Raw genomic sequence first — 22,140 nt, 5'->3', positions numbered from 1 at the left:
AGGATGAAAATAGCGTCACTCTGACCCTGTAAACAAAATAAAATATAAAAACAAATTTCCAGACTACAGCCCTATATACAGTATATATTCAGTGTTGTCAATAAGCCCCAGGCAGATACATTTACACTTTCATCTCACAGCATCTCAGACCCTGCTGTCACAGTAGTCTGGACACCTGCTCAACATCACGAGTTTCAATAGTGTGAACGAAGCTGAATATATTTACTAAAACAGCAGCAGACTGTAGATATAAACAAAGTACAGCCAGAACTCCCACCTCAGCAGCTTCCAACCTCCTTTCCTACAAGCCCTGACTCTTCCTTTTTGACACCTGTCAGTCACCCCATCATTGTACCTCATAATCAAAACGCTACTTATATCAAGTTTTGTGACGTCGTTTGATGTGAATTCTCAACGCATTTAGTTTTTGCGGTTCAAAATGTGGCAATTAATTTCACTATTACCATCTGAAAGCTTTATGGAGCTGCTGTCCAAGTTTAAAAGTGGTAATAAAAACAGCAACAAGAGCAAACAAAAATCATCATCATCCTTATTATAATTAGCACATTATAATATATTCTTGGTCTTACAAGTCTCAGTATTTTTTTAAACATAAATAAACAAAAATTTAAATTTAATTTAACTTAATCTACGAAGAAATACATTTTTAGCTGACGTCATGAATCCCGCATACTTTTTTCAGCCCCTCCCCTTATACCACCATCCAGCCATTACTAATGGATGAAATTATGTTTTTTCTCCCCGACGAATAAACTGTTTCACAAAGAAATACGACAGATTACAAAAGTGAAATAGTATTTCATGTTGACAGACTTCCCTTCTGAAGCAAATTAATTATATTTATGGCTGTATGAACCATGAATTTACCCCTTACACAAAAGTGCTGTGGTGATACAATTGTAAAGATATTCATTTTGGATGATAATATCATGGTACTTTGACATACACAGTAGGGCCTGAATGATTAGCATATTTGTATAACATGGCATTTGCACGGAATAACTTTTCAAAATACTATGGTATTAGAATAAGTCAGCATTAAAAAAAAAAAAATTTAATTGCTTATTCAGTGTTGAGGAGCTCAAAGGAAGGAAGGAAAATAAAAACCATAAGAGACCTGATTCTGTCCCAGGTTACAACAATTTATTAGTATTCATTGTTCTTTATACATCACTGTAACATTATATTCCGGTGAAGTAGATGAAGGATTTGTTTGCACTTTGCACTTTGAAAGGACTGTGCTCCTCTCGTTGTGTGCACAGTCAATCTAGACACCGGAAAAAAAAAAAACTGACAAAACCCAAACAAAAAAACTCCGGGACAGGACACGTGAGAAGAAGAGAGTCCGTCAGATTCGACCCTGTGCTCGACCGCTGAGACGCCCGTCCGGGGCTTTTCCTCTCCACAGTAGCAGCAAGCTCCTAATAAACAATTCATTTACTCTATGATCTAAAAGACAAACAAAAATATATACTGTACTGCTACTGCTAATGAGGCCTGAAGAACCTGGCTTGAAACTAGATTAATAAAGTGCGAGAAGCAACCCACCAATCCACACACTGTATATTCATTTATATATATATATATATATATATATTTATATATAGGAACAAATCTACTATTTTAACATTAATTTACAGGGTAATATACATTATATTAGTAACAGCTGAGATATCAGCACAAAAAAGATCACTGTCACACTTAACAGCAATATATATATATATATCATTATATATGAATGTATATATATATATATATATATATATATATATATATATATATTCATATACATAAATATAGAATTGTCATTATATTCATGAAAAACAATTAAACCACGTCTCAGGCTTTTCAAATGATACCCAGAAAAGCAATTCATCCGTCAAGACGTAAAAGGTCTCTTAGAAAGAGAAACAGGGAAAACAAAAGTGCCCCGTTTGGATTATTTGAGGTCACAGGACAGGAATTTGCATATTCCACAAATCTATTGCGACACATTTCTGCCTACGAACAGTAAAAGTTGGCCCTTCCGAAGCGGAGGGGTCAGTGTTAGCCACACTCACACGTAAAACCCACCGAACAGAACATTACGACAATGGGGTTTCCGATTATGTGCTTCGAAATGGTGTGCTATGATAGTGAACGACAGAAAGACTACGAGTTTCACGACACTTGAATATTTCGCCTCAAAAGAAACTACGGATGTGTTCTCGTCTTCTCGTGGACGCCACCGCGGTCCAAAAAATGCATATTCTTCCTCTGAGAGCAAGGGAATGTGTTTTCAGTTGTTTGCTTTCCTTTTTCCGTAGTTGTTTCCCCCCCCATCGATCCCCGTGTTGCAGTAGTGACATCCTATCGGCTAACATCATCTTTTGAACGTTCTCCTGCCGCTTCAGCTCAGGAAAATTGGACTATGGCGGTTCTCGGGCAGCCGAAACCCGTGCCGCCACCACCATCGTTTTCAACGTCATCTCCACTCGATGTTAAAGGTGCTCACGGGGGTCCCTTGTTACATCCTCCCGTTCGTTATTGACGCTGCACACGGCTTGAACAAAACACATATACTAAACAGCACAAAGAAGAGCTCTGTATTAAATGCAGGAGTAACATACGACAAGCGCGGTAACAGTAGCGTCCGATACGAGCTTCCTGGGAGCCGCGGTGATGTGCAGTAAGGTTTGGGATCTGCCTGGTGTCCAATTCCTCTTTCCAACTAACAACACAAAGGTACCTCCCTGTATGCTGCTACTCGAACGACCAGATCTCAATATCCTGCACGAAGAAATCCTCCTTCATGGAGAGCATGGGATTCCCGAAGGTTTTGCATGAATGACTCCGGCCGTGATAAAGATCCCCGTCCAACCAAAGCCCGAATTCACCACTGAAAGAGAAGAAAACATTCTCAAATAAAAACTTCATGTAAATGGACATGGAGGGAATCATTTTAAAAATAAAAATAAAGGATTGTAGAAAAACATACTCTACACGAGTACATGGACACTAGTCCTTCTAGCTACGCAAGCTCATTTTCATTTCGTTGCCTTTCGAAATGTAATGATGATGCAAATGATAACCACTGCTGAAAAGTTTGAGGTCAGTAAGATTTAGTTTCTTTTAACACTTTAAACAGCAAGGATCCATTAAATTGAACAAAAGTGAGAGTAAAATAAAATGAAATTTACACTGTTATAAAAGATTTCAAATTCAAATAAATGCTGTTTTTTAACGTTCTACTCATAAAAATCCATCACGGTTTCCACAAAAATATTGTTTAACACAACTGTTTACAATAACTCACAATAATAATGAATGTTTCTAGAGGAGCAAATCAGCATATTAGAAAGATTTCTGAAGGATCATGTAACAGAAAATTCAGCTTTGCCATCACAGGAATAAATTCATTTAAATAAAAATATATTCAAATAGAAATAGAAAACAGTTATTTTAAATTGTAATCATATATTTTTGATCAAATAAAAGGAGACTTGGTGAACATAAGATACTTCTTTCAAAAACATAAAAAAATCTAAACAACCCCCAAATATTACAATAATGTAAATAAGAAACTTTTGTGAATTCAATTCATTCTTAGATTACTACGTGTGCATCAGCATAAACTGTCACCTACTACGACCAGTTTCAAATCAATTACGGTCAAGTTAAATTCTCAACATTTTTACAGTTAGCTATCTGAAAAATAACTGATCTGCACAGACATTTGAAACAAACTATCTTACCCTTACTGAGATTTGTAGTTAAGAAAAAACTGGCATGTTTAGTTTGTGCAACGAGACAATAAGCTTGCAATGTGCTGGCCAAACGTTCATGTTTACATTTGCAAACACATTTTTTGGGTCTTACACAAACATCTCTAACGAAAATCAGTATACAAAATATTAAAAGTGCCCTGAGTTACTGACCTTCCTCCACCAAAGGCTAAAGAGTCCATGTCTCCTTTAATGAAGAACAGATTATCACCAGTCCATTTGTACGCCTGCCAGTGAGAGAAACAGCATTTTACAACAAGAAAACACAATTGGTCCCTCTTGTTCAGTTTAGTCACTGTTTAAATCCTGCAATGAAGTCTTTGATTATGAAAATGCCAAATGACAACCACAATCAGAATTAATTTCAAGCTGACTTATTCTGCCTGTAGCGAAAATGAATGAATAAACTGAGCACAAACCTCGAACTCTGGATAGAAGGTGAACAGGAAAGTCTCTCCTGTGCCGTAGAAACCCTCGCTGACTTTGAAGGGTTGGGAGGCCAAAGCTCCAAACATCTACAAGAGCACGGAGATTAGATTAGATTAGGAAACCACTGAACCAAAATCTTTACGTTGCTCCCGGTCACATGACATACGAGAACCACTGGGTTTGGTGTTTTTTTAATATTGTGTTAAGGTCTGAGAGAAGAGTCTGACCTGTCCGTCACTGTCTTTGATAACCAGTAGCATGGGCGATTCCTGATCCTGCATCGTCCGGTACAGTGTTTTAATGCTCATGCCATGTTTAGATGTGCTGAAGGTCAGATTCCAGTGGTAACCGATGGTTCTGGGTGGGAGATGTTTCGCCAACTGCATGAAAAACAGGAAATAAGATAATGGACCATATCTTATTGCATAATGAAATAAGATCTTGCATAATGCAAGATAATGTTAGGTGTGCATTAAACTATTTTAATACATGACATCGAGGCAAAGAACCACTGCTGACCAGGGTTATTTTTGTTAACTAAAACTATTTAAAACTTTTTGTTAATTGAAATAAAGCTGAAATAAAGTAAAAAAAATAAATACAAGATGAAAAACTTAAGCTAAATGAAAATTTTTAAATATTGCCTTGGCAACTAATTGATATTTGATAAGTTGAAGCACTAAATTCCCTAACTGAAAATAAATAAAAACTAACACTAAAATAAAAATAAATTAAACCTAAATAGAAATATAGAAATACGAATAAAAATTACAAAATACATACATTTACTAACAATTTTATTTAAAATTTAAAAGACACAAAAAAAGCCAATTCCAAACATTAATAAAAACAATAAGTGTTTATAAATAATACTAGACACCAAGCTGTGAATCAATCCGTTTACACGTGGTCACTTGCACACATGGACAAGTGAAAGCATTGATGTTTGCAGAATTTGACAATGGATAAAAATACAGATTAAATGTTTTGTTTAGTAAAGTTTGTTTCAAAAGGTAATTGGATCAAGAAGAGTAAAATAAAGAACCATGGTAATATAATATTTTTTTGAATAAATAATGAGTTTAGTTACTTCAAAAACAGCAACGTTACCACCTTTTTGCTTTTCAGTAGAGAAACTTTACTGATAAAAGTCACGGGCAGCACTGACAACATGTTTCTGTGCTCCTGAATGTTCCTGTTATTTTTTAAATAGTTTCTGCTGTAATCGTTAAGTAAAAATAAAGTGATAAAAAAGAAAAGGTGGAAAACAGGAGAACACAAATGACAAACACAGCAACATGAAGATGCAGAACGAATAAAAGACATGTGCAGGATCAGAGCAGAGCCTGTGAAACATTAAGAGCCCAATTACAGTAGCACTGACCTTTCACACCAGTAGACACAGAGAAGCTGAACACCATTTTATATTCACTGCTGGTCAGAATTATTTGCCCCCTTGGTATATGATCAAAGATGGGTGTAAAAAATAAATCTGCATTGTGTATCCTTTTGATATATATATATATATATATATATATATATATATATATATATATATATATATATATATATTTTTTTTTTTTTTTTAAATGCAAAAATCTAACCTTTTATTGAAGTAAAAGAGCAATTATTTGCCCCCTTTTATTAAATACTTTTTTGCAAACTCCTTTTGCCAAGATAACAGCTCTGAGTTTTCTCCTATAATGCCTGATGAGATCAGAGACCATTCCTCCATACAGAATCTCTCCAGATCCTTCAGATTCACAGATCCATGTTGCCGCTTCTTCTCTTCAGTTCAGCCCACTCATTTTCTATAGGGTTCAGGTCAGGGACTGGGATGGCCATTGCACATGCTTGGTTTTGTGCTCAGTGACGCATTTCTGGGTTGATTGTGATGTTTGTTTTTGGATCACTGTCCTGTTGGAAGATCCAAACATGACCCATTATAAGATTTCTAGCAGAGGTTGTCAGGTTTTAATTTTTTATCTGTTGCTATTTGATCGAATCCATGATGCCATGTATCTGAACAAGATGTCCAGGACCTCTGGGAGAGATTTAGGCCCACAGCATTAAAGCAGAGTATTTCATTTTACATATGGAGTATTTTTTATCCCTGTGTGCACCAAACCCATCTTAAGTGTTTGCTACCAAAAAGCTCTTTTTTTGGTAGAAAACACCATAGAACATTTGAAAAGTAACTGACACTCCTGGAACTTCAAACGGGGCGGGTTCTATGGTCAGATGAAACAAAAAAGAGCTTTTTGGTCATCATGGATTCGATCAAATAGCAACAGATAAAAAATCAAAACCTGACAACCTCTGCTAGAAATCTTATAATGGGTCATGTTTGGATCTTCCAACAGGACAGTGATCCAAAAACAAACATCAAAATCAACACAGAAATGCGTCACTGAGCACAAAACCAAGCATGTGCAATGGCCATCCCAGTCCCTGACCTGAACCCTATAGAAAATGAGTGGGCTGAACTGAAGAGAAGAAGCGGCAACATGGATCTGTGAATCTGAAGGATCTGGAAAGATTCTGTATGGAGAAATGGTCTCTGATCTCTTGTCAGGTGTTCTCCAAACTCATCAGGCATTATAGGAGAAAACTCAGAGCTGTTATCTTGGCAAAAGGAGGTTGTAAAAAGTATTTAATAAAAGGGGGCAAATAATTGTTCCCAACGTATTTTGGAGAAAAACATTTATTTCATAATGTGACCCCTCCCCCCGCCCCCACTTTCAATTCTTTTACTTCAATGAAAAGTTCGATTTTTGCTAAAATATCAAAAAGGATTAACAATGCAAATTTATTTTTTACAGCCATATTTGATCATATTTACGAAGGGCAAATAATTCTGACCAGCACTGTCAATATATATATAGACAAACATATATGGTGGGTGCCTGGGCAGCAGGCGTTTCCTCAACACATGTTTGTGTCCAGCGTTCTCTGTGTCCTCCGGCGGCTCCAGGCTTTCCCAGCGCTTGGAGAGCATTGAATTACTCTGCGTGATGACACAAGTTTTATTTGATTTACCAACAAAATGGTCTACGTCTGAATAAAGGGGTCTGTGAGAGGCCACCTGAGGTGATCCATTCACAGAGCGCTGATGCATTTGAAAGTCGGGCAGCCGCAGGGCGCAATGACTTAAACCTCATAACAGCACAAAACCGCTGAAGCTCCAACAAAACACATTGTAAATGGCACAGTGAGATCAGATCAAAAGATCAGGCCGCCATGTACGAATATTACAGAAATGTCCCTGACAACTGCAACATTTATTAAACAACAGTCAAAAAGTGTCTGAACACAATCATGCTCTATTTCTGGAAGAAAGTTGAACAAAACATGATTGTTGTAACGGCAATAAAAAATTACTTAAATTTACACTATTATAGTATTTATTTATATTTTGAAACAGCTTTTATTTTTAGATTTTAACTTTTGTTTAAAGTTTAGTCAATTTGTTATGTGCTACTGTCATGTATTTTTATTTTTATAAATATTTCTATACATCTTTAACTTATTTAAACTTAAGATGATCTTATTTTAGTTAGTTGCCAAAGCAATATCTCATACAAGCGTATGGCTTCAGAAAACAAGTAATATGAAAGGAATCATATTCTGAGCTCACTCATTCCTTGTTGAATGATTCATTTAAAAAGAACCAACTCAAATGAGTCATTTGTTTATCAGACTACACTGTATGCTTCTTTGCATGCATCCAGCAAAAGCAAAGCAATAGAAAAGCATGCAGCCTATTTATTGTCTTTGTGTTATTTTGTGCCACCCATTCTCTCTCATCACATTCAATTTTGACTGCAAGCTTACAAAACTAAGAAAAAAATATTTATTTTGACACCGTCAGTTAGGAACCTGGGTGTGCTCTTTGATACCAATCTTTCATTTGAAAGTCATGTGTCTAGTGTCTGTAAAACCGCATTTTTCCATCTTAAAAATATATCTAAATTACGTCATATGCTCTCATTGACAAATGCGGAACAACTAGTTCATGCGTTCATGACATCAAGGCTAGATTATTGTAATGCTCTACTGGGTGGTTGCCCTGCACGCTTAATAAACAAACTATAGCTAGTCCAAAACGCAGCCGCTAGAGTTCTTACCAGAACCAGGAAGTACGACCATATTAGCCCGGTTCTGTCAACACTGCATTGGCTCCCTATTAAACATCGTATAAATTTTAAAATATTGCTGATTACTTACAAAGCACTAAATGGTTTAGCTCCGCAGTACTTGAGCGAGCTCTTAACGCATTATAGTCCTTCACGTCTATTGCGATCTCAAAACTCCGGCCAGTTGATAATACCTAGAATATCTAAATCGACTGCTGGCGGTAGATCCTTTTCCTATTTAGCACCAAAACTTTGGAACAATCTTCCTAACATTGTCCGGGAAGCAGACACAGTCTGTCAGTTCAAAGCTAGACTAAAAACACATCTCTTTGACCTAGCATTCACATAACACTCTATAGACTTCTATAATTTAATATTAGGCTGCTTAGATTAGGTCAGCCGGAACTGGGAACACTTCCCTCAAATCCTGATGTACTCGTTACATCATAAGAAGAATGGCATCTACGCTAATTTTAGTGTCTTTGTTTATCCCGAGGTTTTCCCGCAGCCTGCCGGATCCAGGCCGTTTCCAGATCTGACGAAGGACTTTCGCCTGGACCCGATGACAATGCAGTGCTGAAGTGCCAATTAGCCTCTCCCTATGGAGGATCCCTATACCACTCTACAGATAAAGCGTTGTGGAATATTTCGGTTCGCGTACCTACCCAAAGTGATAAGATAAAATAAAAATTCTGCATCAAAATTTATAGACAAGTAGTTTGTTTAGGCATGGTTTGTAAGGAATTATAAACCTGCGCACATATATTCAAACGCACATAACTATAGAATCAATTCTTAATGCGCATGTGAACGCCATCAGCGTCTATCACAGGTTCACGTTTAAAGTCTGTTTAGAGAGAACGGTGTCGTCTTAGCGGCCCCTAATTTAATAACAAACTATCATTTAGATGGAAGTGAATCAATCAAAACTAACTTTAGCTGGAAAAAACATTTTTCAAGAGCCACTATAAAACCAAACCAATCTCTGTTACCTTAAATTATATCTTTATCTCTGTAAAGCTGCTTTGAAACAATCTACATTGTTAAAAGCGCTATATAAATGAGGATGACTTGACTTTACTTGACTGTAGTGGCACAGCGGCATTAATCTTAAATAATATTATAATACAGAATTTTGTCCACATCTGTGGAAGAATACAGATTATTCTGTCCTAGTAATTTTTTTAAAAAGACCATTTTATGGTGAACCAGTAGTATTTATGGACTAGTAATATGAACTATTTTTATTTTCATTCACTGTCAGAATTTTTTTTATCTTTAGGGGTATTACAGCTTAGATAACGCTGTAAAGATACGCACTTTGTACCTCATCTACCCCTAAAGTCCAATTTACACCGCACTGACAGACGGCAACAGGTACAGATGTCGGATTTATCGGATAAGTGTGTTACCCGTGTCGGAGTCTGTTGGAGCTTGTTTTCACCGATTGAACATGGTGAATCAGAATTAGAATGTCTGAGAAGTGACATGGCATGCTGTAATCTGGTGACTGTCTGCGTTGGTCTAGCATTTGTATTAGTAGTTTTCTTAAATGGAAAAGAGTAAGCATGAACATTCTGCTATTTTTTTCCTATTCCATGAAAAAGAAAATCATATAGGTTTTAATGACAAGAGGGCGAGTCATAATTTTTGGCTCAAGAACCATCTTCTTCACTTAACCAATCGTTCTTATGCCCTTGGCCATAACATGACAAGTGAATAAATCTGTCTGTTAACATGTTTGAGACCATCCTCCAGTCGAGGATCAATAACCGGTGAACAGCAGGGAGGGACGTCTATTTTTGGACCAGTGGATCGATGAAAAACTGTAAAGCAGCTCTTTCACCGCAGCACCACTGTGCGCTTACCTTCTCAATGTGCTCAGCCTCCAGAAGGTCACTGGGTTCGTTCAGGTTGGGCTTGAAAGTCTCCGGCTCCAGACTGGCGGTGATGGACGTGCCATGTGAGGAGTTCACGTCCTCTTTTGTGGTGATCTAAAGACAGAAGACACCATTAGCAAACCGTCTAGTGCTTTACGCCACATAAATCTGAGACTATAACAAGGCATGACTCTAGATCTTCCCTTAAATTTACCCTCGCAGTAGGGATTTGGTATTCAAAACATTTGTGGAAGTAAAGCTGCATAGAATCAACATGCAAATTCAAACTGAGGAGTTGAGTTGACTATCTATGGTGGAATTAACCTAAGGGGACACACTAACCTGAGACAAAAAAATCTAATCTCACTGGAGAGCTTTTGGCGAGGCAATATGGGATATTGTTTTCATATAAAAGATTTGTGACTTATTATTATATATATATTGCAAATGTGCATTATTTCTCCAAAGTCAGTGGTTCTCAACAAGTGGAAATTGTCAATTTCCTTATTCAGCCTGTTATTATAAAAATTAGGCATACTGTTGTGCCTATGCAGCTCATGGTAACATTAACAAGCTTCATTATAAGAGCATAAGGATTCCTGAAGCTCAAACAGTATGCACGGTGCTAGCAACGCAGAGGTCAGGGGTTCGATTCCCAGGAAACACCTGAACTGATCAAATGTTTACTTTAAATGCAAGTACAAATTATTTCACTTTTATAAGAAATTTTGGTACTGTGTTGGATCACCACTTGATATTCAATATAAAATCTGGTTCCTGAAGAATAACCAGTTGAAAAGCACTACTCTAAAGTCTGCGACTAGTGGTGTTATTTTACAATGTAGTGCCACAGACAGTTCCTGAAGTGGCCTGAACACACTCAGGTTACGTCGACCGTGCTTCAATTACATCAATTGTTTACAACAAATGATCGAGCAGCAGTCAGTGCAGGTCTCGACCCAAACACTCGCCTGAACCTCAGAACATTCTGAACATGGAAATACAATCCACTTTCCCTAGCACAGCTTCCAGAAAATCAGCAATGACATAAAACTGCTAATTTACGCATCTAATAATTCGAAAATTCCAAATAATTCAAATTTCTATTTAATTTGTGGGTTCGAAAGGGGACAACTTCCACTAACAATATTTTTTGCAATTTTGCAGGGACATCTAATTTGTGCATCTAAGAATAAAAAAAAAAAAAAATCACTTAAAGTACTTTGTTATAGAAAAAAACATTTCAGGAAATTATGGAATTTTCTGCACAAACATTGTTTTGGTCACAGGCTCAAACTGGCCATCCACAGCAAGGCAAGTACAATCTACAAAACCTAAAACTACATCTGCAGGGTTCTACTGATTTTGTGCACCTGGAGGCGTTTGCATAGGGAGCGCAGATCTTCACTGTTTAACGCATCGATCCGGCAGTGGTACTCAGTCCATGAGACTACCTGCTCCAGAGACGGGGACACAACCACACCGCTGAGCAGGACAACAGGATGAGGCCAAAATATGGACAAGAATGTGCAGATTGGAACTCTTGTAATACAAGATGTTAACTACTAAAGTTTGAAAACTGCGGTCAGGAATGATCGTCTTTATGGTATATGGAAGAGATGAGTGTAAGATTGAAAGTCTAGATCATGTCTATACGTTAAACTACAGCACAAATGTGAGCAGACAACACAGAGAGTGTTTTGCATGATTGTGTGAACTGTTTTGCATTAAGCTCTGTAGACAGATATGAAAATCATTCATAACAGCTCACATAAGCCATAGCAGAGCCACATAGAAATAACAAACACCCAATGTCTCCACTGAAACTAAATATTCTGTCATTATTTTACTCACCCTCATTCTTAACCTCAAATATTGCATACTTGATTAGAAAACTCTAAAATGACACAGCTTGTCCTAATAGGCCACACCACTCGAATAAAGACTTGCACCTCTAAGCAAGAATAACACATTATGCTGACCTTGAAATTTTACAGCATGTTATCTTCAGTAAATGGCAATTCTGACTTTTCACATAACTGAACAGCTTGTTGGTTGCCACACCTATTAACTATGTGATACATTCAATAACACATTCAACTCATGACCTACTAACAACATGAAAGAATAGTACATGAGAAGCAAGGTTAAACTTTTGTCATTTACCACTGCTCAGGTCATACTAAACCAGAAAGGTTATTTCTGAGGAATACTCCAGCCAATACCCTATTAAGTATTATGAAAGTGAATGAGGACTGGGGCTGTCAAACTCCAAAATAATATAAAAAAAAAGACAATAAATGTTTTATAAAAGTAGTTCATAAATTAAATAGAAAACAATACAAAAGTCTTCTGAAGCCATACATTTACGTAATTAATTGAAGTAGTTAACTGGAACATTAAATTATTGAGTTGAAATGGTTCACAAATTAGACAAATCAGGTTTTTTGTTTTGTGAACTGGAACAACCGATTCATTGAAAGGATCCGACTCACAAGAATGATTCACTAGACCAGTGGTTCATTATGAGATGATGCTTTAAATAAAAACTGTTCAATAGAGAAATATGACATTATGGTAAAAATGAAGTTACCCTTGTAAATATTAAACCAAAATCGCCAGTAGGTGGCGGCAAGTCACCGTCTTAATCATTAAGTCATTGAGTTAATCGTTCATTCAGTAACGAAGAAAGTGGCTGTATTTATGAATGGGTCATTTAATCATAGACTCTCCAGATTTGTTCAAAACTGCAGACTCGTTCACTAACGAAACACCGTTGTGTTGCTTAAAGACCCAAGTTTCTCTGAGGCTTTCGTTGGAACTGTTATTTTGTTGCAAAATAAAGCAAACAAATGCTGCATCCTTCGAAGGGCACATTCGAAGGCTGATTGCGTCACTGCTGCGTGACGAAGGCTGTCCCAATTCGAAGGCTCCTTCAAATGCGTCCTCCGTTTCCCATTAAATGAATGGGACCAATACAACAGATGAATCCTTTGCTGCCTTGCCTACCCCAGAATTCATTGTGCGCCAGTGACGACAGGATTCATTTGAGAGAAATTATCGAATTACATTTTTAATTGTTAAGTATTGCTAACGCATACAGAAGCTCAACCGAACATGAATGACGCGCAAGAACAAACCTCTTCCGGAAGCTCAAACGTGCTGCGTAACCATGAGGTTCATTCTTTTGTGTTACATTGCTGTTACGCAGTACGAGCTTCAAACAATCAATCTCTTCAGAAAATGTTGACTAAATCAGTCAATTCATATGGATGTTTTACGATCTCTTTATGAACTTTTTGAAGCGTCAAAGTTTTAGTTGTATAGGCTGTCTATGGAAGGACAGAAAGCCCTCAGATCTGTCTCAAAAAGATCTTCATTTGTGTTCCGAAGATGAACGAAAGTCTTATGGGTTTGGAACGACATGAGGGCGATTAGCCTAATTAATGTCAGCATTTTTTACTTTTGGGTGAACCATCCCTTTAAAAAGTCCAGTCCCTATGTACCTTCCTTATATAGAAAAGAGCAACGAGGACGTTCACTTTAAATTCCTCTTTCGTGTTTCACGGAAGTCGTCATACTGGTTTGGATTTTGGAATGTCTTGACGGAGAGTAAATGATGGCAGTTTTTTTTGGTGAACTATCCCTTTAAAGTCCAGCAACACGCTGACTTGCAGTTTTAATCGACAGTAAAAGAGTAAAATGATCAAGCCAGCAGTCATTCTACTCCAAGACGGTAAATAAAAGTTTTAGCTGATAAGTTGCCACTTTACAACCCTCAATAATGTACAAGGAGTAAGGTAAACTAACGTTAGAGCATTCATAAAAAATGCATCTCGTCTTAGGTGAGACATCCACTCACTCTCTCTCTCTCTCTCTCTCTCTCTCACACACACACACACACACACACACACACACACACCAGTATCACAGATGAAAGAGCAGTAAGAGCAGTAGACTATCACATCTCACTTTTATACTGTTTGACTTTAAAAGCAGCAACAGATACCAATGAAGACAGCCCGCGTCAATCAACTCAGCCAGACATTATACGCGAATAATTCAACAGAACACTCACACATTACTCTTCAGTAAACGCATTCACACAACACACTTGTGTTTACATACATAAGTGTACTTCGGAGTCAGTGGTTTTCCTTCCATCACTCGCTTAGAGAACACGGTATCACTATCTGTCACATGCAGCCTTCCTTCGGCCGACGGACAACTTGCCATATTCAGACATAAACACAACGACAAGATAATGACGGACACCTCTGGGAGCCAATGATATCGCACGAAACGGAACAATTCGGTCTCTGATTGGCTCTGGTCAATACGTTCCGCCTCGTGTACGGAAGACTTTAGTGCTTTTAAAGGGACGATCGCACCTCCCTAAACGCGACCTCTATTTTTTTTTCAATAATGCTTGAGAAGAGTAAAATGATTAATGATATAACACGGAGGGATCCAAACGGACACTATGTAAAACATATGCTGTGTCGATGAGGACTCGTTCAGAGTTAAATACACACGTTCTGTGTAAAACATGCCTGTATTGAGTCCCCTTATCATTAAACCAACAAATTGCTTTTTGAGCAGAATAACTGCAACACTCTGGTCATGTTTAAAATGTCACTTTCCATGAACACTAAATAACCTAATGAGTTGCCGCCAACCTAGAAAGCGTTTTTTGAGCATGATGCTCACAATGATGGACTGTTCACTTGGATTTGAGTAGCAAACAAAGTAACAAAATAGAGGCAATATAATACAAGATGTCTGACAATGTTTAGTACTCATAGCAAGTACATTTATTTAGTAGGCCTACATGCTTCAACCCAAATCTTAACCCGAGAGTAACCAGGGAAATTGTAAAATCTTAAATTGTTTACTACTTAAAATGCATAAGGAACATGCACGTGTGCCAACGATTATAATATTTACACTGAGAAATATTACATATGACATGAGAAGTCAGAGTATTACAACTGCCCAAAGCAAATTTAACACTTAAAAATGATACTAATCCACTCGCTGTTCATCAAATAAGAGTGCACCTCAAATATTTTTACCATTAAATAATACAAATTATTTTAGCTGTAAGGAATAATGTTTAAAGCAAATGTCCAAGTGCTTTTTTGAATTAATAAATAGAATTAAATTGTGACTGATAGTCAAAGTGCTGGTAATTTTCATGCAGCAAATACAGTATATTGTATTATGTATATTATCCCATCAGAATAACAAATTGAGTGTAAAGCTGGAAAGTATGCCTCTCTTTTTGCTTTAATGACAACAGCACTTGAGCAGACAGATTCCACAAGTACTAGCAAAACCTGATGATCCATATTATCCCAGATTGATCTTAGTGCATCCTCTGGAAACAATGTACTGGTACATTACATATTTGAATGCCCCCAACTTGTTAACGTTTAACTGCTGAACAATGTTTCAATTAACAGACATCACAATTTTAGACTGCAGAGGAAAATACGGGCCACCCAAAATTTATCACAAAAAACAACTGCACTTAAGTCTCATTAGGTTGTTAAATGTTACAACTGACCCCTGAGTATCCCGTCACAATATACGGTTGAGTTCATGACTCACGCCACCCCTGTGGCGATGATCAGAGAAAGTTAATTTTATTTATTCATATCAAAAGATCATGTGGCTTTGCAAAGATACTCAAGTTCTAGAATAACAAATCAGTCTATTTTGTTCCCTACATCATTAATTTAAAGTCAAATTTAGATGCTGCCATGGTCATAGTATCGGTTTATCAGTGCCACAGATTAGTTTCAAGATGGCAACCGGAACACAATAACATCCAGGGAAATCTCAGGCGGTAATGTTTCCTATTATTCAATCAGTAAAACATCCAAACTGAGCTGGACCACCACACAACGCATAATACATGAGGAAACAACACTTGCACCTGTAGGCATGATTTGCTTGTATCTCATTCCAGTCGGGTTAAACCATGCCTTTTAAACATGACTGAGGCATTCATGCATGCATAAACTGCATACATGTTCCTCTTTCTTGAAAATAAAATAAAACAATAATAATAAAACAATTGCACACTCATGCAAAACACCAGTTGCAAGCTCACAGTGAACAATGCATCTTGGTTTCACAAGAAACTTATCGACCAAGTGCAAAACAACTCAATCTGAGAAACATTCAGCAAGATTGAAAACAGGAGATCTGACAACAAAGTATGACAAAGTAGTGCATGAAGGTGTATTAAGTGCGGGGAACACAATAAAGACACTTCCAGACACCTGGAACATAGAAACAAACAATAAAGGCACAAAGACAGGTGCAAATACAATAAAGAGAAAATATCTGAATCAAATATAGTGCATATCAACATAGAGATTACAGACATGGGCATAAATCACAGATATAATATCAATCCAAACATTGGAGCTGGACGGGCCATACCTCCCACTCCTTGGTTGAATATTCTACAGTTTGCTGCTCCTCGTTTGCCTCTGACTCCTCGATTTTCTTTACCACGATGAAGCCAGGATCACGGCTGATGATTCCTAGCCCATCCCCAAAAACATCAGGGCTCCACTGGATGAAGAAAACGTACAGGTGGTCTGACCTAGAGAAACAACCGCAAATACATTGTTAAAAATGATACTACATGTCATCTATTAATTGTATACGAGTCAGAATCTGATGAATTTTTTCTGTCCTGATTTTAGGGGAAAATCTGAGGGATTCCGTGGAATGGATTTAGACGTTAAACGGATTTAAACACACCGCTCCCAAAATAACAACACGCTATGCAACACAGGCAACGAACCACGTATGGATGAATCAGCTGTGATTCAACAACATACCTCGCATATCTTGGTTCTGTGAAAAACAGCAGAAACCAACGTTACTCATGTATCGAGCAGAAACAAAGCAAGTTCTGTGTCTGTTTTCAGGTCTCTCCAGCACTGGAAAGCTTTTCCAATATTAACAAGGGTCCTATTGCCTGATAATAACCCTTCTTCCAATTATATTTCCAATTATAGGTTGGCACACCTGACAACCTGTACAGTGGTTGGAAAACACTGATCAAAAAATGTTCACAAAATTAATTGTTTTGATGCTTATTTACATTTTCAACATCCGATTTCTCAGGAATCACTTGGTGCACCTTTAAACTACAAGTCTTAAAGAACACCATTTATTTGAATAAGAAATCTTTTGTAACATCTTTACTGGCACTTCTGATCAGTGATTAATATTTTTTATCAATGCGTCTTTCCTTAAATAAAAGTACTGCTTTCTTTAAAAAAAAATTTTTTTTACTGACCCATAGTGCATGTTTGCTTTTGTTTTTTTTAATAGGCAAAGCCGTGGAAAACTCAGTGTGATTTGCCTCAGGATGCGGCAGGCGGCTGACAAGTGGCGTGAGCTTCAAAGCCGCGTCTCTCGGCCCCTGCTCTCACACTATTGTCATGATACTTTACACTGATCATCCGGGTCGCCACCCAACTAGGTCACGTAGCCGAGCCCGGCCATGTCTCAGTGACAACAACAGACAGCAGTTTGGCCACAGAGCTTTGCAGTGCTTCAGGAGTACAGACCCTGTTCAATACTACACCACACAACATGCAGACTGTCAACGCTAATCTATTCTGACTCTCTCATTCTGATTTAGCCCAGAAAGGGTTTCCTAAAAAATATCCGTGACTCTTCTCATAAAGTGATAACAGACAGAATAAGTTCCAGTGGGATGAAGAACACTGAGCGCTTGTGTTGAAATCACAGGGTAGAAGAAATGAGACAAAGACAGTGCTGTTTGCTAATCGCATAAAAAGACCCGAGTCAAATTTACATCATTTCTCATTTAAAATAATAACGAATTTTTGCAAAATTACTTCAACTGAATTATGCTCTCATTTATAGAAAAACATAAATAAGTCACATTTCAATTCATAATAATAATAGCAGTAAAAATAACGGTAACACTTTATAATAAGGTTTTGTTTGGTTAGTTAACATGAACTAACAATGAACAACACTTATACAGCATTTATTAATCTTTGATAATGTTAATCACAGTTGTGTCTGTAAATATTAGTTAATGCTCTGTGAATTTGCATGAACAACGGTTAACAAATGCTGTAAAAACACATGTTAGTTAATGCATTAACCAATGAGACCTTACTGTAAAGTGTTACCCACAGAAAAGAAACCGAAAACAGAAATATTTAAGTGTAATTATTTAATTTTCAGCATATTTCACATACACTCACCCCTAAACATCACAGGGAAAAACAAACCCATTGTTGGTTGCTTTACGTGTCAGTCAAATGTCTCCTTCTTGTCTAAGTGGGTGTAATATGGACCAGATTTGATATACAATAATGGACACAAGCTATGCAGGACTGAAGTGTGAGTCCAACATGTCCGACTCACCTCTCTTGGGGAACGGCAAACCAGTACTCATGCTTGCGGTCACGCTGTGCGTACTGCTGCATTGAGGCGCTGGCGTTGGACACAAACGTCTTCTTCATGGCCTTGCCCACTCGCAGACACAGAAACTTGTGAGACTTCTGCCTCTCCTTGGACAACATGGGGCCTGAAACACAGAAACAAAAGCTCATCTTAAAAGCACAGCTAAAACATCTACTATAATATAAAGAAATAACTGCAACTGAGATGTTGCTTGCAAAAGCTACTAATACGAGACTTAGTTTGAATGGCAGTCTATAAAATTCACAGTAATACATAAATCATCAAGGACATGAAGCACAGTATTCAATAGTCACTGAAATAAAAACAGTGCCTTAAATGAACTAAACCCCGCCGGGAGATCAGATACAATGCTGAATCAAATGCATCTTTTGTTAATAACTGATTAGAAGGTCAACGCAGCGGGAGATGTAGAAAGAAACACCTTACACCAGTGCTGTAAGAGCCAAAGCCATTTACACAGCCAATGCAACATTAATCTACTTACACTGCAGCACAGTGGGAGGGCATTCATTTTCAATGGGCTAATTTGGTGTGTAATTCAGATGACTTTTTAAAGTCGGACCTGGGCTGCGGTAATAACCCCTTGTGATTTGTCAGAATGGTTCGATGATTCACAAAGGGACATTCGCTGGGACAGGAGTCAAAGTTCAATCCCATGCCATTAGGCTGATTAGTATTGCTGTTATATATATATATATATATAGAACCCGTCCCGTTTGAAGTTCCAGTAGTGTCAGTTACTTTTCAAACGTTCTATGGTCAGATGAAACAAAAAAGAGCTTTTTGGCAGCAAACACTTAAGATGGGTTTGGTGCACACAGGGATAAAAAAGTACCCCATGTGTAAAATGAAATACTCTGCTGTATCTTTAATGCTGTGGGCCTAATTTTCTTGCTCAGGTCCTGGACATCTTGTGCAGATACATGGCATCATGGATTCGATCAAATACCAACAGATAAAAAATCAAAACCTGACAACCTCTGCTAGAAATCTTATAATGGGTCATGTTTGGATCTTCCAACAGGACAGTGATCCAAAAACAAACATCAAAATCAACACAGAAATGCGTCACTGAGCACAAAACCAAGCATGTGCAATGGCCATGCCAGTCCCTGACCTGAACCCTATAGAAAATGAGTGGGCTGAACTGAAGAGAAGAAGCGGCAACATGGATCTGGGAATCTGAAGGATCTGGAGAGATTCTATATGGAGAAATGGTCTCTGATCTCTTGTCAGGTGTTCTCCAAACTCATCAGGCATTATAGGAGAAAACTCAGAGCTGTTATCTTGGTAAAAGGAGGTTGCAAAATGTATTTAATAAAATGGGGCAAATAATTGTTCTTTTACTTCAATAAAAGGTTAGAGTTTTGCATTCTTTAAAAAAAATATATATCAAAAGGATAAACAATGCAGATTTATTTTTTACAGCCATCTTTGATCATATTTACCAAGGGGGCAAATAATTCTGACCAGGACTATATATATATTTTTTAAGCTGACATGAAACTGATGAATATGTCGTGTTGCTGTGAAGCAAAGCATAGTGCACAAGCCATATGTTTTCAACTTTTTTATCCCACAAGATCTAGGAAACTGCTTGAATTGATTTCTCATGATATCACACTTTAACTGGCTCCTGAGCTCATTCTAAAAGCCGGATCAGCCGTTAGGGTAGAATAACTATCAGTAGATGAGTCATAAGCTGGGATGGAAAGCATCTTGGGGTATACAAAGAGCTCAGCACGTCTAGAGCTGAAAAGCGTGGAGGAATAATGATGAAAATATACAAGTGGGAATCTAAAAATGAACATTTCATTTTCTGCTTTCCATTATAAGCCTATGGAGCCTAGTGGACATACTGCTCAGCCCTGAATAATAGCGCTCTGGCATCTCGTGTGTATATATCATACCATTGTATTATTTGCACTTGTACCACTCTACCCTCTAAATACCACTGAATATGAAAACCATTCAGAACCTGGTATAAGGTTATAATAAGTTCAGTACAACACAATGCAAATTGTTTTGTTTTCTTATTAAAAACAAACATCTAAAACAGTTTAAATTAGGGAAAAGTTTTCCCTAATTTTCCCTTTGAATTAAGTTTATATTTATTTCTGCATTGTTGATTTATTATTAATTTAATTTTAAGCATAAAACATTTTGTTATTTCGCTTTTGCAGTGAACGCATCTTGTTTTAAGCTTTCATTTATCATTTATTGTACCCAACCTTTCAAAAGTCAGTAAGATTTTAATTTTAAAAATGTGGTACTTTTGAACTTTCTATTAATTAAAGAAAAATCAAAAAAAGCATCACAGTTTCCACACAAATATTAAGCAGCACAACTGTTTTCAAAATTTATAATAATAAGAAATGGTACCTCGAGCATCAAATCAGCATAATAAAATGATTTCTGAAGTATCATGTGACACTGAAGACTGAAGAAAATTCAGCTTTGCAATACAGGAATAAATTACATTTTAAAATATATTAAAAAAGAAAACGATTATTTTAAATTGTAATAATATTTCAAAATATTACTGCAGGTTTGGTGAGCCTAAGAGACTAATGCATTAAAAAATCGTACCAACCCCAAACTTTTGAATGGTAGTGTATTTTGTTTAGATATATTTACTGAAAAGCAAGACAATACATGCTTTTTGCAGAGTATTAATACAAAATCAACACCTCAGGCAATAAATAAACAAAAAAATTGTTCTGCCAACACATTCAATAATGGACGTGATTAATCGCATTATTTGTAGATAATATATTAACATTTTCAGCTATCCTTTTAAGGAGAGAACTGCCTGTTGTTTCTGATGCATGTGCAGTGGTCAGTTTTGATGGGCTTTAGCTTATCTCGCTGTCAGACAGAGGGCTGCTGGCTCAGTCGTGTCAAGAGATCAAAGCAGTGTGTAAAAGCCGTGGTAAATTGTCCCTGCGCTCCCTCAGGTGATAACAGGTGAGCCACTTTTCATTTCCCAGCACTCTCTCGTCTTGCCATCAACAAAGCCACACAACACAAGGTTATCAGCACTTCCCAGCATGCCCCATCTCAGACACCCAAGACAGAAGCTTACTTTGATAGTAAAATGTAAGAACGCTGTACTATAATGGCAATGCAGTTTACAATGACACTAAATGTGCGCGCTGGCTCGAGAAAGAAATTTATATTGTTTAGAAAATTTTAGGCAATTTTATACATATAAAATATATTATATATATATATATATATTTGTATTAAAATAAAAAAATGCCAAGATACATTAAATAAAATGATGATGATGATGATATACAATTTTGAAAAAATACATAATTAAAATATATTACATATTTTAATTAATTTCATTTATTTAAAAAAAAATAGAAACTAAAAATGCATTAAACAAAATTTGTATATTTAAAGGGTAAG

The 22,140-nt window shown here is 36.9% G+C and overlaps 1 protein-coding gene across 5 annotated transcripts in view; it reads right to left on the bottom strand.

Annotated features, from left to right (window-relative positions):
• Positions 1-2,316: 2,316 nt before the first annotated feature.
• Positions 2,317-22,140, bottom strand: part of oxr1a (oxidation resistance 1a) — a 177,313-nt gene continuing 157,489 nt past the window's right edge. For 3 of the 5 annotated variants that reach the window (XM_077214778.1, XM_077214777.1, XM_077214779.1), the window contains 8 exons: positions 18,664-18,826; positions 16,684-16,849; positions 11,604-11,684; positions 10,219-10,344; positions 4,442-4,594; positions 4,205-4,300; positions 3,939-4,012; positions 2,317-2,899 (listed from right to left, as the gene is read on the bottom strand). In XM_077214778.1, coding sequence (XP_077070893.1) covers positions 2,764-2,899; positions 3,939-4,012; positions 4,205-4,300; positions 4,442-4,594; positions 10,219-10,344; positions 11,604-11,684; positions 16,684-16,849; positions 18,664-18,826 — 995 coding nt within the window. In that variant the 3' untranslated portion in view covers positions 2,317-2,763. Of the gene's footprint in view, positions 2,900-3,938; positions 4,013-4,204; positions 4,301-4,441; positions 4,595-10,218; positions 10,345-11,603; positions 11,685-14,358; positions 14,621-16,683; positions 16,850-18,663; positions 18,827-22,140 lie in introns of those variants that run through there. The other 2 variants (XM_077214780.1, XM_077214781.1) reach the window with 2 other exon arrangements.

This window comes from Siphateles boraxobius, unplaced genomic scaffold (assembly GCF_051911475.1).
Source record: "Siphateles boraxobius isolate OS27281-9 unplaced genomic scaffold, OSU_SipBor_1 68, whole genome shotgun sequence".
Classification (NCBI taxonomy): Eukaryota; Metazoa; Chordata; class Actinopteri; order Cypriniformes; family Leuciscidae; genus Siphateles; species Siphateles boraxobius.
Note: the sequence above shows the minus strand (reverse complement) of the source record. Positions and strands in the feature narration are given on the sequence as shown.